This window comes from Heloderma suspectum, chromosome 4 (genome assembly GCF_057233095.1).
Source record: "Heloderma suspectum isolate Gila_16-S chromosome 4, 16-S_ref, whole genome shotgun sequence".
Lineage (NCBI taxonomy): Eukaryota > Metazoa > Chordata > Lepidosauria > Squamata > Helodermatidae > Heloderma > Heloderma suspectum.
In genome coordinates this window covers 43,900,300-43,915,265 of record NC_139461.1, presented here as the reverse complement: position 1 = coordinate 43,915,265, position 14,966 = coordinate 43,900,300, and the positions used below count along the sequence as shown (strand labels likewise).

The 14,966-nt window shown below is 44.9% G+C and overlaps 2 protein-coding genes across 3 annotated transcripts in view; one reads left to right on the top strand and one right to left on the bottom strand.

Annotated features, from left to right (window-relative positions):
• PDP1 (pyruvate dehydrogenase phosphatase catalytic subunit 1) overlaps positions 1 to 14,966 on the top strand; it is a 163,114-nt gene that overhangs the window by 95,544 nt on the left and 52,604 nt on the right. The window lies entirely within an intron of this gene.
• Positions 1 to 14,966, bottom strand: part of CDH17 (cadherin 17) — a 52,254-nt gene that overhangs the window by 14,957 nt on the left and 22,331 nt on the right. For both annotated transcript variants that reach the window (XM_084849127.1, XM_084849128.1), the window contains exons 8-13: positions 13,570 to 13,704; positions 9,493 to 9,643; positions 8,181 to 8,396; positions 5,793 to 5,869; positions 3,360 to 3,551; positions 852 to 1,096 (exon numbers count right to left, since the gene is read on the bottom strand). In XM_084849127.1, coding sequence (XP_084705253.1) covers positions 852 to 1,096; positions 3,360 to 3,551; positions 5,793 to 5,869; positions 8,181 to 8,396; positions 9,493 to 9,643; positions 13,570 to 13,704 — 1,016 coding nt within the window. The remainder of the gene's footprint in view (positions 1 to 851; positions 1,097 to 3,359; positions 3,552 to 5,792; positions 5,870 to 8,180; positions 8,397 to 9,492; positions 9,644 to 13,569; positions 13,705 to 14,966) is intronic.

Here is a 14,966-nt window from a genome sequence, read left to right as displayed (position 1 = left end):
TCATGGGTAAATTAACGCATGATTTGTGGGGACGCACAATCTACCAATGCCCCATTCTTAAGTTGTTATCATGATGACCAAACCCAGACACGCTGGTTGGAAGTTAAACAACCCAGAATTGACCCAACAACAAACCACAGGTTAACTCTGGTTTGTTTAACACATAAACAACCCAGAGTGTCCAGGTTTGGACATCACACTAACAACCTACAAACAGAGCAATTGTAGGTTGCTAATTCCATTGGAAATGGCCCACACACTCCACACATCCCCACAGATTGTGGGTTAATTAACCCATGTTTTGCTGCTGTGACATGCAAACAAGGTCAATGAGACAGAGGGTAGAGGGGGAGAGAGAGCTGGTTAAGTATCTGCAATTTCCAGCCACAAGAGGTTCAGGAAAACAGAAACGTTATTTAAAAAAATCTCCAGTTCTATGGCCCCAATTTGGATTGTTCTCCACACCCTGTGGTTACTGTTTTAAAGAAAAGAGCAGGAGAATCTCAAGGAAGAGAACCAAAGATGTGATTAGTGCCAAGACTAGTTTGATGCTGAGTAAGCTGAAGGGGGGGGGGGGGGCAGTACAGTGGAGGCTGGTGGCTCTGATTTCAGTGGGGCTACAAATCCATTCTGGATTTCAGTCAGAACCAGCCAGAAGTCCAAAGGGGCTATCTAAGGTGCCAAACCCTACCCCCAAAATGGGCTCAGCACCTTGGATAGCTTATTCAAAGTTCTGACTGGTTCTGAATGAAACCCAGAATGGATTCACAGCCCCACCAAAATCAGAGCCACCAGCCTCCACTGGGGCAATATAGAAATGTAATATATAAATAAATAGATGTTGTCTTTACCTTATCTGGGCTCCCTCAGGATCAAAGGCCATCGCTGTCGTCACCAAGTTACCTACACTAACATTTTCATGCCTATCCGCTATATAAACAGTTCTGAGGAAAACTGGGGCTTCATCCACATCTGTAACATTCACTGTCAAGTAGGCCACAGAGCTTGAATTATACTGTTTTCCAGGCACGAGAGGTTCGGGATTTGTGGCAGTGATTGTAAGGTCATACACTGGCATTGTTTCAAAATCGAGAACCTAGGAAAGCAGGAGGGGAACAAGGCCGTGTGAGGAATAGAAGCCCTAGTGGAGCTCCAGCCGGTACCCCTTTAAGTCCCATGAGCAAATAACTTCTCTTCCTGACACAGGCCTATAGCAACAGACCACCTGGAAAAGTGTGCTTCTCTCCCTGAATGGATGTTTTTTTTTAAGGTCTCTCATCCCTGTAGTGCTTCATTTTTTAAAACACATACATACATGTGGCGGCAAGCCAACATCAACGGTAGGCATGGTCGGGCACCTGCCAAGGGCCCACACCCCAGCACGGCCCCCTAACAAGAACCCCCGGAGTTGCTTCTCCTCTTCACCATGCAACCTGCTTGTTCACCTGCCTCTCAATCTGGTCCAGATAACCATGGTGGTGAAAAAGGGGAGCAGCAGATGCCACTGCCTACCTGCTCTCTGCCTGCCAAGCAAGCAAGAGGTAGCAGTGATGAGAAAGAGAATGAGGAGCAATAGCAGCTGGTGACAATGGTGGTGAGAAGGTAGGCTCGCTGAGGGAGGGGGCCCATCGAGGGTTTCTTGCCCGAAGGCCCTCAAAAACTTGGGAGCTGGCCCTATGTGGGGGTCAAATGCTCTCGAAAGTCTCACCTAGGGTAGCCATGTGTTCTGCTTTACAGAGGACAGCCCTCTATTTGAAGGGCTGCCCAGCCCAGGCCCCCTTTAAAGAGAAAAGCCCATAAAAAGGGAAAGCGGAGACTTGAATTGTACATCCACAGTTAGCACTTGGGACACCAGACTGAGTACCAGGTACACAGGTCACCTGGTCACAGTCTCCCACACTACAGTGAGATGTATTTCTATTTAAGTCACAGTCATTATTTCTGATGTTGCATCTATAAATTAGCATCTACAATTTTTACGCAAATCGGTGTCCTCCTTTTTGGTGATGCATTTCCTCTTGCCTGGAGATGTACAAATGGCCTAAATAGTTAAACCCTTTGCCTTGAAACTTTCTCTCTAACCCCTGAAGTATGGGGGTTGTTTGTGGGTAGTGAGTATGGAGGAAAATTCACTCTGTACATCCTAAGAGCCATTATTATTAGCATTATCTTAAAGATAACTACTGAAAAACTTGTGGGGGTGGCTGATCTCGAGCACTGGTACAAACTAAGACCTGCATCCCTGCTTTGTTTATTTATTATTTTTTATTATAAAATTTATTATCCGCTCCACATTGAGAGATATCGGAGTAGTGCACAATTCTTTTCCTCTTCCCTATCCATACAAGCTCTGCCAGCCATTACTTCTACTCTGAGCAATCAAGCAGATACTTGACTTCTCTTGCTGGACCGTGATGTGTAGGTTCTGTCCATGTACTAGGTTACTGAATTTAATTATTTTTTTTATCCCACCTTATTACACATAGCTTCAAGACAGCTAACACAGCAAAACAAAACAAGATAATCAAAATTAGAGAACAAAATAAAATACACACATAGACACACAACGAGAATGAACACAAAATAGCAATTAAGACTGTATAAGAACAGCATTAAAACCTTGAAGAACAACAGGAAAAGCTGTCAACAGGAAAACAAACTCAAATCCTGTTGAAAAGGTATGGTTTAATAATTTTTTTTTGGCTTGGTGCCTTAGGCTGCAAACCTGTGCACACTTAATGGAGTGTGCACACAATGGAGTAAGCCCCATTGAATTCAGTGGGGCTTACTTCTGAATAGACATACATAGGATTGTGCTGTAAGGCTGCAATTTTAAGCACACATACTAGGGAGCCCCACTGAATATAGTGGAACTTAATTCTAAGTAAACATGCATTGAATTTTGCTGCACAGTTTAAAAGAATGGGTACCAGGTGCACAAGAGCATTCTACAGCCAGGGTGCCACTACAGAGAAGGGCCAGCCTTCACGCAGTACCCGCTTAACCTCAACAGGTGGGGGTACCCATGGAGAGCTTCCTCAGGTGATCTCAGTGGACAGCCAAGTTTGTACAGCTAGGAACACCAGAAGCTGCCTTATACTGAGTCAGGCCGTTGGTCCATCTAGCCCAGCATAGTCAACGCTAGCTGGCAGTGGCTCCACAGGCAGGATTTCTTCCGGTCCTACCTGGAGATGCCAGGGAGTGAACCTAGGACCTTCTGCATGCAAAGCAGGGGCTCTAGCGCTCAGCTACGGCTTTTCCAACTAATGTGACACAAGTCTTAGCCTTGCCATAGGGGACCCGAATATCCATTAAGCCTTTTTGCTCACGATCTCTTAATAAAAGCAACATTTACTCACCTTACTAATGGTAACATATCCTCTGTTGGTTTTCGGATCTGTTGCTATTGCAAAAGTATTATTTGGGTCTCCTTTTTTGATTGAGTACACAATTTCAGAGCTTCCAGTGAATGGCTCATCAGCATCTGTGGCTTGAATTTCCATTATTACTGTTCCTACTGGTTTGTCTTCTGGAAGAACCAGAGGGCCATACTAAAAAGAGAAAGAAGAAATGAAATTAAAAGAAGGAAGGAAGAAAGGAAGGAAGGAGCATTTAAAAGACCATGGAGTCATTCCTATCTATTTAGTAATTGGAGGTATTTGTACATAGTAGCTCAGTATCGTCATCAATTGTTCCTGCATTAATCGGACAGCTTCAGAAAATGTCCACCCAGGCCTATTTTTGGCTTCCTTGCAGTGGTGCTGCTATGGGTGGACCCGAGGGGGAGCCCAAATGGAAGTCCAGGGAGTGGCAGATGAAGTGGGCACTGGCAACAAGGCCTGATGTCAGCACGTGGGTCAGCATGCACATGCCCTGCAGTCCACCAGTACTGATGATGCTGCTCACCGCATGTCAGGAATGTAGAAGCAATGGTAAAGCATGCAGTGGGGGGAGAAGCATGCAGTGGGGGAGAAGATACATGTTAATTGTGTGCTTCACAACATGGCTGCCCAAAGCCGCCACTACCCAAACTTGGAAAACCATTACGTCCAGGGCCTAAACCTATTTTGCTGCACCGCTGATTACTTGCCTTAGTAAATGCCACATGCAGCTTGTACAGTCAGCATCAACTAACATGAACTATTCCAATATGCATTCCTGCTTTCTCTTCACTAAAACCAGTATTTTATAAGCATAGCTTTAATTCTAGCAATGGCCATTTGTATATGTGCCACTGTGTGTACTTAGACAGGCAACAGCTGCCTGGGGCTGTCAATTTGTCTGATGTAGTGCGTAGCTTGATCAGCCTCAATTCAGACCTCAATTGAGCTACATGTTATGTCTGCCATGGCGATGCCACTTAAAACGGCATACCTGCGATGAGCTCTCTCCTTTTCCCCTTAACATTTAATACTTGCCACATAACATATATAGCATCATCACGCTGTGAGTCTCCTCATCATCCAAGTGTGTGGTGTGTGGGAATACTACCAAAGTAATAATGCTGCATCACGTGGCTAGTACTCCTAAACGTTATGACAGGGAATTGGGGGAAAACTACACGAGAACCCCTTCTGTGTATGAGTCAGCGTTGTGGCAGTATACCTTCAAAATGCAATCATTTCCACTGAGGCACATGCTAATGAATATGGTGCAGTATCCATCGTGTTTATTACACAACTGAGTGCCACACAAAATTGATAAGTGTTTTAACTGGGAGAGGAGTAGGAGGAGATTGAAAGGTCGCGTGACCGTAGCTGTGGGCTCCTTCATACCGAGCTTTTATCCTGCAATTGAGATTGCTCATTCACAGAGGTTTGCGGGCTCTTTACATGACGCTGTGACCCCGCCGTGAACCTCCAAGGCATCTCCTGCACTAAATGCCCTTGGTTCCGGTTTTAAATAGATCGCAGATAATGAGCTATCAGTTGACCCCGTTGTGCTCCGCTTCAGTTTCCTCCATGAAAAGAGTTAAAGCGGCAAGAAGAGGAGCGAGATCAATGAAAGATATGGAAGACTCAGCTACAGGGAGAAGGAGGGGGAAGGCGGGGAAGGAAGCGCCTGTAAAAGGAGTCAGTGGTGATCCTGCATTTAAAACAGAAGCAGAAAGCCCCGTTTTAAATGCAGGACTTTAGGCTGGTGTAGAGATGCCCTGTGCCACTTTGGGATGCATGTTGGAGCTTGGATTTCATTAGGAGTGGGAGGGATGAGCTGCTGCCTCTGGTTTCTTTTTTCTTGTTTTGACTCAGCTGACAGAATGCGCTCCTTCAAGGTGTGCAGCGATGGAAGTTTAAAAATTCAGATAGTCACCGGGGAGAAGGAGGAGGAGAAAGATGTGAGGGGAGCTACCTTTGAACTACTTCAGCCTCTTTTTCCTCCTTTGCTCATGCCTTCGGCACGCCGACTGGCAAGGGTCCACCGCTCACCCCCAATTCTCTCTTCCTTTCTCTTTCTTGCACAGTGCCACCCAACAAAACTGCCTCTGCCCACTGTTGCCCCCCCACCCCCCCATATCTCTCCTCCTTGTTTCATTGCCTGCTCTTCAGTGACAGCAGCGGCAAGGGGCAATTTTGCTGGGCAGCCATGCAAGTGAGAAAGGAAGAGGGCACGGGGCGAGGTCCTCCCCACAAATCCCATTACAGTCACTGTAAAGAAAGAGCAGGGAACAAAAGGAGGAGGAGGAGAAAGACAGGGGTAGGTGTGGGGAAAGTTTTAAGGCCACTTCTGCTAAGAGTTGTAATATCTAGCTGGTGTAAAACCAAAAAAAAAAAAAAAGTTAAAAGAATACTCACATCTGATTTCTCAAATAGTGGAATCTGATCATTGATATCAATTACATTTATTTGTACATCACACACTGTTCGGAATACTGCAGGAAAGAGAATGCAACAGGATCAGATGTGAGCCGTTCTAGATAGAACAGTGATTCTCAAACATTCCAAACACTTCGAACATGTTTTAAATGTCCATAAAGCAGGAGTGGGCAAACAGGCCCTCAGCCTAATTTCAAAAGCCTTCTGACGCGATCACTTCAACCCTCTGACAAAAACAACCTGTCCATTCTACGGCAGCCTGCTGGGCGGGAAGGAAGAGGCAGAAAGAGAGAGAAAAGCGTGGGGTGACCCACCCACTTTTGTCTCTAACCCTGCCCAGTCCTAGCTTCAGCCCTGTCCACCACCAACATGCGGCCCTCAACAGAAAAAAATTGTCACCCACCCTTGTCATACAGCAATTAATAAGAATGCAAATACTGATAATAGTTAGTGTTTATATAATGCTAATGGAATAATGCTTACAACTACCCTCTAGGGATCTGTAACCATTATCCTAGAAGCAATGTTACTATTAACATACCCCCCACAATCCAATATGGATACCCCCTTCAATCCAATATGGATAACCCTGCAATCCAATATGGATACCCCCTTCAATCCAATATGGATAACCCTGCAATCCAATATGGATACCCCCTTCAATCCAATATGGATAACCCTGCAATCCACAAATGCTGTGAGTGCTTTTAAAAATGAAGATGAGAATCGCAGTCCCAGTCATGGGATTCACAGATGTGGCTACTGCCACATCTAGTATGACACTAAATTATCTATTCAGGTATAGCTAAAAGGGGATTCACACTACCCCCTTCCACACACGTTGAAAGAATGAGTGGGGGGGGTCACAGAGTATGCAGGCTAGCCCCATCTCTGCCACCAACATGTCCAGAGACAATGCCCCCTCTGTCAACATGCCCGGTGGCCACATCCACACTGCCCACACATTCAGAGTCTCTGCATAACTTCTGATGAACACAAATAGCATTTATCCAGGCAAGGGGGAACCCTGATTGGGCCAGGTCTCCCCTTCGCATGGAGGAATTCTGTGCATTGCTCACCCATCAATGTATGCACAGAGCCCCTTCCAATGCACTCCAAACACATGGACATTGGAGAGTGTGGCCGCTGGACATGCCAGCAGCTGGGGAGGGGCTGCCTCATGTGGGCCCCGTCACACATTCTTTCAACGTAAATGGAGGGGTCATGCGAACCACCCTTAGAACAATCTTCTATGACAGCCTGTCCTAACCTGGTGCCCTTCAGATATTTTGGAATGACTAAATTCCCAGCTAGCATAGCCACTGGCCACTAGTTGCAGTCCAACACATCTGGAAGCAACAGGCTGGGGAAGGCTGTTCTATGATATCTGATCATCTCCTTTGAGGTCCATCCGTCCCTGCACGGGTAGCCTTCCTTTCTTCCCTGCCTAGAACCAAGTCAGCCTGCTATGCAGACATTTACTTACTTACTTACTTACTTACTTACAGTATTTTTATGCCACTCCACATCCAAAGATTTCGGAGTGGTGAACGGCAGATAGGATAAAATAATAAAAGCACCATGCTAAAATAATTAATATTTTAAAAAAGAAACAGTTCTAATAAAACCAGGTTTTGATAAACCACAGGTGGTTGCTCAAGGAAAGCCTTCCAAAATAAAAATGTCTTCAGGAAGTGCCAGAAGCAACACAACGTTGGTACCTGCCTGACCTCCAAAAGGAAGGGGGCCACCACACTGAAGGCTCTTTTCCTGGTGGACTCCAGTCAAGCCATGGATCCATGTGGAACCACCAGGAACATGGCCCTTCTACCCTGTGCAGGCTGAGTGCAAAATGGCATGATCTGTTTATTTTGCTGGGGATCACTGACAAGATGCTCCCTCTGCAAAATAGAGTAGAGTAGATGGTCCTCTTGGAGTTGGAGCAGGGAGATCCAGGTTGGAATCCCCACTTGGCCATGAAGCTCATTGGATGAGCTTGAACCAATCAAATATTTCTCAACCTAACCTAACTTACATGGTTGCTGAGAGGATAAAGCAGGGTAAGAACTAGGTATCCTGCCATTACTTCATTGAAGAAAGAGCGGAGTACTAATGAGCTAGATAAATACATTATGGCCATTGTGAGCAAGGATTCATCTCCATGTATCTTTAAAACAAAAGATTACAACAAAACCCAACAGAAAACTCAGTAAAAGCAACTCTATATAGACAGGCCTTCCTTACAATGCACCCACTAAGTCTGTTTAAAATCTCAAACATTGCACAGACTTTGTTCTAAACTCTCAAAAAGTGTGTGTGTGTGTGTGTGTATATATATATAATAATTTTATGCTTTGATATACTGACCTGGGTCTTTCACTTCCACCTTCAGCGAGTAATTAGAGGCTACCTGTTTGTTTAATGCAGCTTTGAATAAGTGGACCATCCCAGATAGTAATTCAATGCGGAACATCTTGTCTAGAGGGTTTTTGGGGGCCTGATCCATAATGTCGTACTGCAGGCGGGAGTTAAGAGTGTCTTTCTGGTCCCTGTCTGAAGCCTGAAGAGTTCCTATCAAATTCCCTGGTGGTGGCATAGGAAGTTGAGATTAGTCAAGTCGTACATAAGCAAATAGAAAATAAAACAAGTTACAGTAGTAGTAAAAATATTTCAGGGACCAATCCCAGGCAACTAATGGCGGGTGGGGAGAAGAGATGAATTAAACATAAAAGATGATCCTTTGTGTATATAGAGCGGCTTTCCCCAACCTCCAGATACGTTGGATCACAAATGCCATGCTGGATGGAAATGAAAGGGGTTGCAGCCCAACACACCTGAAGCTGGATCCAGATTTAGTCATACTTAGAGTAAAACCAATGAAATCAATGGGACTTAAGTTAGGGTGCAATGCTAACTAGATAGGTGGCCGCCTCCGGCCTCGGAGGTGACCGCCTATCCAAAGCAAGGCAGGAGAGGCATGGGGGGATCATTCCCTCTGCACCTCTCTTGCCTTGCTCTTTTTCGCTAGACAGCTGGTTTTGGCTGTCCGGCGGCAGGGGGGCCAACTGGGAGAGGAAGCTGCCGTACGACATAGGATGTGTCATATGTGAAGCTCTGCTCTCCCCGCCCCAGAACGCCCCCTTTTCAGTCGCTTCATGCTCCTCTTGTGAGCACAGAGGATGGGGCTTCTCCGCTGTGCCTTGGAGGCAGCGTGGACGAGGGGGGAGGTCAGATTTCCGGGAACTGACCTCAGACCGCAGGCTCCAAGGTCAGTTCCCAGGATACCGCATATCCTATGGCCCTCTAGACAGTGTCTAGTGGCCATAGGATTGCTCCCTTATTCACAACTAACTTACATCCTATTGATTTCAATGGGTCTAAGTATGATTAAATCTGGACCTGACCCCTGGAGGGCACCAGGTTGGGAAAGGCTGATGTAGAGCAAACAGCCAGAACTGATCCCACAGTTGTCACTGGCAGTGGTATAGACAGACATGGGATCAATGCACCATATGAATGCCTGGGCTGAAGTTGCATTTGAGGTGTGGCTGTCCAAATTCAAAGTGGTAATGCCTCTGCTTATATAAAAGTTGGCACTGTGACTAAAGTTCACACTCATTTCAGCTATTTGGTTTCCAAAGGAGCTATGCATTAAATTTCTCATGTAGTGCTTTCTTACCTGCAGCTTCATTCTCCTGAACTTCAAATTTAGTCAAAGCTTTGTCACACACAGGGGGATTATCATTAATGTCTTCTACTTTGACAGTAACAGTCACCGGGAGATCCAGCGGGATTCCCTTTTCGTCTTTCGCAATTACAAAGAATGAATACTGAAACAGGAATATTGTAATTAGGAATGGCAGTAATAGCAGAAGCTGACTTACAGCACAAACTTATACATGTCTACCGAGATGTAAGTCCCACTGAGTTCAAAGTAGCTTACTCCAAGATAAGTGGGTACAGGATTGCCTCTTAGTATAAGGGCAATGAAAAATACATTACCAAAGCCTCCCCCTTCAAAAACAACATGATCATCAACAACAAAACCATAGATCAACATTTTATTTATTTCTTTGAAATACTTGTATCCTAGCTAAGGAACCAAATAAACAGGAATTAAACAACAGCTGAAATCACCAAATATTAAAAGCAATTTCAGCAGCAAAAATAAAAATCAACCTAACAATGCTATCAAAATACAAAAAAGAAGAACAGGGTGTTGACAAAACACTAAAGCATAACGTAGATGGAGCCAAATGTGTCTCCTGGAGGAGGGAAGTTCCACAGTCCGGGCACCACAACCAAGAAGGCTCTGCCAGGCCTAACCAGCAGCCACATCTCTGCTGGTGGAGTGACATGGACTAGGGCCTCCATCCAGGGTCAGCATCAAGGGTAGGCATGGTTGGGCACCTACCAAGGGCCCACACCCCAACAGAGGCCCACTGATAAGAGCCCCTGGAGTTGCTCCTCCTCCTCACCACTGCAACTTGCTTGTTCACCTGCCTCTTTCTCTGGCCCAGACATGGGAGGTGGTGAGAAGGAGATGCCACTGTCTAATTGCTCACAGGAAGAAGTGATAGCAATGCTGAAAAAGAGGATGAGGAGCAATAGCACCTGGTGACAATGGTGCTGAGAAGGTAAATTAACTGAGGGAGCGGACCCACTGAAGGCCCAAGGGCCCTCCAAAACCTGGAGCCAGCACTGCCTGCATTAAAGACCTAAGGGGGGGGGGCAGGATCATGAGGGCCCTCTTAATATCCTGCTCCCAAACCATTTAGTGCTTTAAATGCTTTGAACCGCACCTTGAGATGGATGCGAACCCAATAAAGATTGTCAGTCTGGTCTTGCTATGCACAAGGAACTACCAGATTCTTCAAGCTCTAGTGTATCATCTTACTCATGATAGAGTAAGATGGTTGACAACTGAGGAAGACTCAGCTTTGTGCAGGGCTGCAGGCTGCTTGGAACTTGTGCTGAATCACAGTGACAGCCACTGTGTGGCCTTGGCATCTGGACTGTTGATAGGGACAAAGAAAGCTTCATACCTACCAAGTTGCCAAAAGGGCAGCAAGAGACATCACTGCAGATGATGAAATACTTGGACCATTTTGGGAGAAGATGCTTATTATTAGGGATTCAGACAAAGCCCAGAGCCTGAGAAAAATTGGGCCCCTTCAGACAATTTCTGGCACTTCCTGAGGTAAAGTGAGCTTTTCTACGAAGCCACCAGAACTGAAGCTGAGTTATGTTCAGAGAGAGACATTCTGTCTCCCCTCCAAATGACATCTTTTGGTTTTGTTTCTCTAAAACGAAGATGAACAGGGAGAGAGGGAGGAGGAGGGGGAGGAAGCGAATGCAGTTGAGTGTCTGACAGTTCCACCTTCTAATGCTAGGGCCTGTTTTACCAGGGGCTCTAAACACTGTGCTTTGGGGGAGGGCAAGAATGGAACCGAGAGATGGTCTTTCTTCCAGTGCCACCAGACTTCACTATGAAAAAGGCCTTAAACTGGGTTTCAATCATCATAGCTCACTGGCCCCTGTACCTATCCTTCTGAAACTTTGCAGGTTTCTTGCCTGGGGACACCTGTATGATGTGTGCCACTTTCATACAATGGGGGGGGGGCAAATAAATCTCCCCCAAATAATTTGAGGACCCCCCTTGCACATGAACCACTCCATCTATCCTTCTAAAGCTTTGTAGGGTTCTTACTTAGGGACATCTCTAGGCTTTCTAGAATTTTCAGAACAATGGTCCACAAGGAACGTATGGGGATAAATGTGTCCTCTTTAGGATACCCTCAACATGTCAAGGTGCTCTTGCATAAAAACCCGTGTGCCTATTAATCTGAAACTTGGCAGTCCTTCTCCCCTTAGAAGAGGCAACTATCTCTGAAAATTTCATCCAGTTCTGCCAAGAAATAAAAAAGTTATCAGCAGTTCCTTTTAAAAGAAAAAATATTAAGATGTGTAGCACAAACTCCTGCACCTACTTTTCTGACATTGGGCAGGCACAATCCCCTCCTAAGAAGCTACTGTGCCTGCAAATATCATCTAATTCTGACAAAAACAGTGATAGCCATATTAAAAAATTTCCCATGACAGTCAATGAAAGGCATGAAGACTTGAATTTCCATATCTCAGCTCAGATTTGGTACCCAAGTCATAGCAGATGGCCTCCAAATGAGTCCAAGCAGAATCAGACCATTTTCAGAAGCACCAAACTGGGATTCAAATTGAATCGGGGGGTCAGTGCATACCTCTACTGATTATGGAATGTGCTTATGAAGCAAGGAAAAGACAATGGAAGAAGCACAGATGACCTGTCCCTCAGAAAGATTAAGGGCACATGTACCTTCATGTCTGGCCATAACTCAGGTCCCAAAATGACATAAATGCAAAATGACGCATATGATGAGAAGATATCGTCCCAGTTCTGGTCAATATAAAAGGGGTCACTTCTGGAAAGAGGTTTTACACTTCATCCCACGACTCTCTATTTTCCCTCCTTATTGTTTTATCTCCCTTGGCTTTTCCTCTCCCTTTCCCCTTTTCCATTCATTTACTTTATTTCTGTTGTTCTGGCTCTGATGGAGATGAACAGATCCATGACCCACTGCATTAGATTTGTAGTTATAAACTTTGCCTATCTTTATGGAATACTCTAAAATAGCCAGGAAACATATGGCATGGGCTGGAGGAAGTTTTAGGAGGGAAATGCAGACCTAGGACTCTGACTTAAATAGCTTTAGGGTACAATCCTATGCATGTTTAGACAGAAAAAATATCCTCCAGCCATGACTGGCTGGGTATGCTGGGAATTGGAGGACTTTTTTCTGCCTAAGCATGCATGGGATTGCATCTTTAATTGCTTTGTCAATGCAATTCTAATGCCATTCTTAAACCATTTCATTTATATTATTTTCTAAATAGTTGTGTTACTATGTCTTCCTTCAAGTTCATAGTATTTTCTGTATGAAGCAATGTGTATCAATAAACTGATTGATTCGTTTCAGTTAAAATCTTGACACTGGTTATGCTGACCCACTGGGTTGCAAAGGTGAAAATTCGAACTCAGATTAGACCGCTGCATTAGCAAAGAGTGCATAATATTAAAGTCACATGCTCTGAAAAGCAGGTGCGAGTCAACACTCTAGCTTCTTCCTTTTGACACTTTTAGCTCAGCGTGCTCCACAAATACTGCTGACAGCTGCTTCTGCCAAACAAAAAACTGTTCTCATTTGCTATAGATTGCACTGATTAGAGCTATTACTAAAATCTTCCATTTCCTATACTATGCCAACAGAATTGACTCCGCTATGATTTCTCAAGCCTGTTAGCCTTCCTATTGTACCCATTAACCAAACAATTTGGCATCTTCATATTTATTACTGGGTTTTCATTCCAAACTGATTAGTCAAATCCTAAGGCCATTAGAGAGCCACTGCTTCTATCCGCTAAGCAAAGCATTATTTAGTACTATGGTTATTCAGCTACTAGAAGGAACTTTTAGAGAGGCGTACAATGGTGGCAAGGGAGAGTGCTCCTGGGCAAACCCATTCCTCCTTGTGCCACTTATGGTCCCTAGATTAGGATCAAAATGTAGAACATTTGTGGACTCTACTGTGGTCATACTGTTCTTTATAATTTAGTAGTATCGTTAAGTTTGCTGTTGTGTACAACATAACAGCACCAGCTCCACCACCATCATCACCACCACCACCACCACCACCCCTGGTATCCTCTTCCACATACTTACAGTGTCTTTTTCTTCTCTGTCCAGTGGTTCAATTACGTAAACAGTCCCATTCTGGTCAACCATAAATGGGAGTTTAACAGGAGGCCTTTCCTTCGGAGCGACTTCATATTTTGCACCTGGGTCATTCCACTGTACCTGATATTTCAAAGGAGAGTAAAACAACAGGTTTAAAAATGGAAACTTCTGATTTCATGGTACTGAAATGTGATACCAACCTCTTTTCTCTCTTTTTTTAATGCTGGGTTATTGGCTAAAGACAGAAATAAATCTATGAAGCAAGTAGGTTTGTAACACACTTCTATTGTTTATTTCATTTAAGATATTTCTCTCCTGTTTTTCAACCTAAATGGGTCTGCAAAGTGGCTTACAAAAATTAAAACATAATAATATCATGCACAACATTTTTTGCAACACCTTCCTCCTCATTTTATCAACAGTAATTCAGGGCACAATCCTATGGACCCTGGGAGAGCATTCCAGGGACCACAGGAGGTTTTGGAGTTCCCCCTCCGAGGCCATAGACACTGCTATGACCTCAGAAGGGGAAATTCAAATGGAGATTGTTTCCCCCAGCCACTGCAGTGCCATGGAAAGAACCGTGGCGGCTTCCTCACCCAAGGTCAGAGCTCTGAACTCAGGTGTGGATGCAAATGAGGGAGAAGGGGGAGTCAGGGATGCGCAGAGGATCCGCAACATCCTGAAGCCTTCCAGCTCCTGCCCCCACCCTGTCTCTCTGACTCCACTACAGTCCAGTAAAAAAAGGAACAGAAAGGTGAAGATCACCTCCATCGCTCTTTCTGCTTGCCAGGCATCTGCTGGCAGAGCACTGGATTTTTGGAGCGCTCCGACATAAGAGTGCTCCTTCAAAGAGCATAGGATTGCTCTGTAAATGTCCTGGTAATAACCCTTCTAATAACTGTTTCATAAAAGCAATTGCACACAATATGCACACAGACTTGCAGTTTGAGATGAAAAGCATGATCGTGCAAAGGGCTCAAAAAGTTTGTAAAGTGTTCTCCAGAGATCTAAGATCACAAGAAGAGCCTTGCTGAACCAGACCAACAGCCTATTAGTCTAGCATGGCCCACACTGGCCGACCAGATGCCTCCAGGAAATGCACAAGCAGGTCATGAGAGCAATATTTATTTGTTTGTTTGTTTGTTCATTTCATTTCATTTCCACCCAATAGCTGAAGCTCTCTGGGCAGTTCACAAAAATTGAAACCAAAAAGCACACAGCATGGATCACTGCCTTGTTGTGGTGAAGGGGCTTGCGTAACTCAGTGAAGCCATAAGCTATGCCATGCAGGGCCACCCAAGACGGACAGGTCATGGCAGAGAGTTCTGACAAAATGTGGTCCACTGGAGAAGGAAATGGCAACCCACTCCAGTATTCTT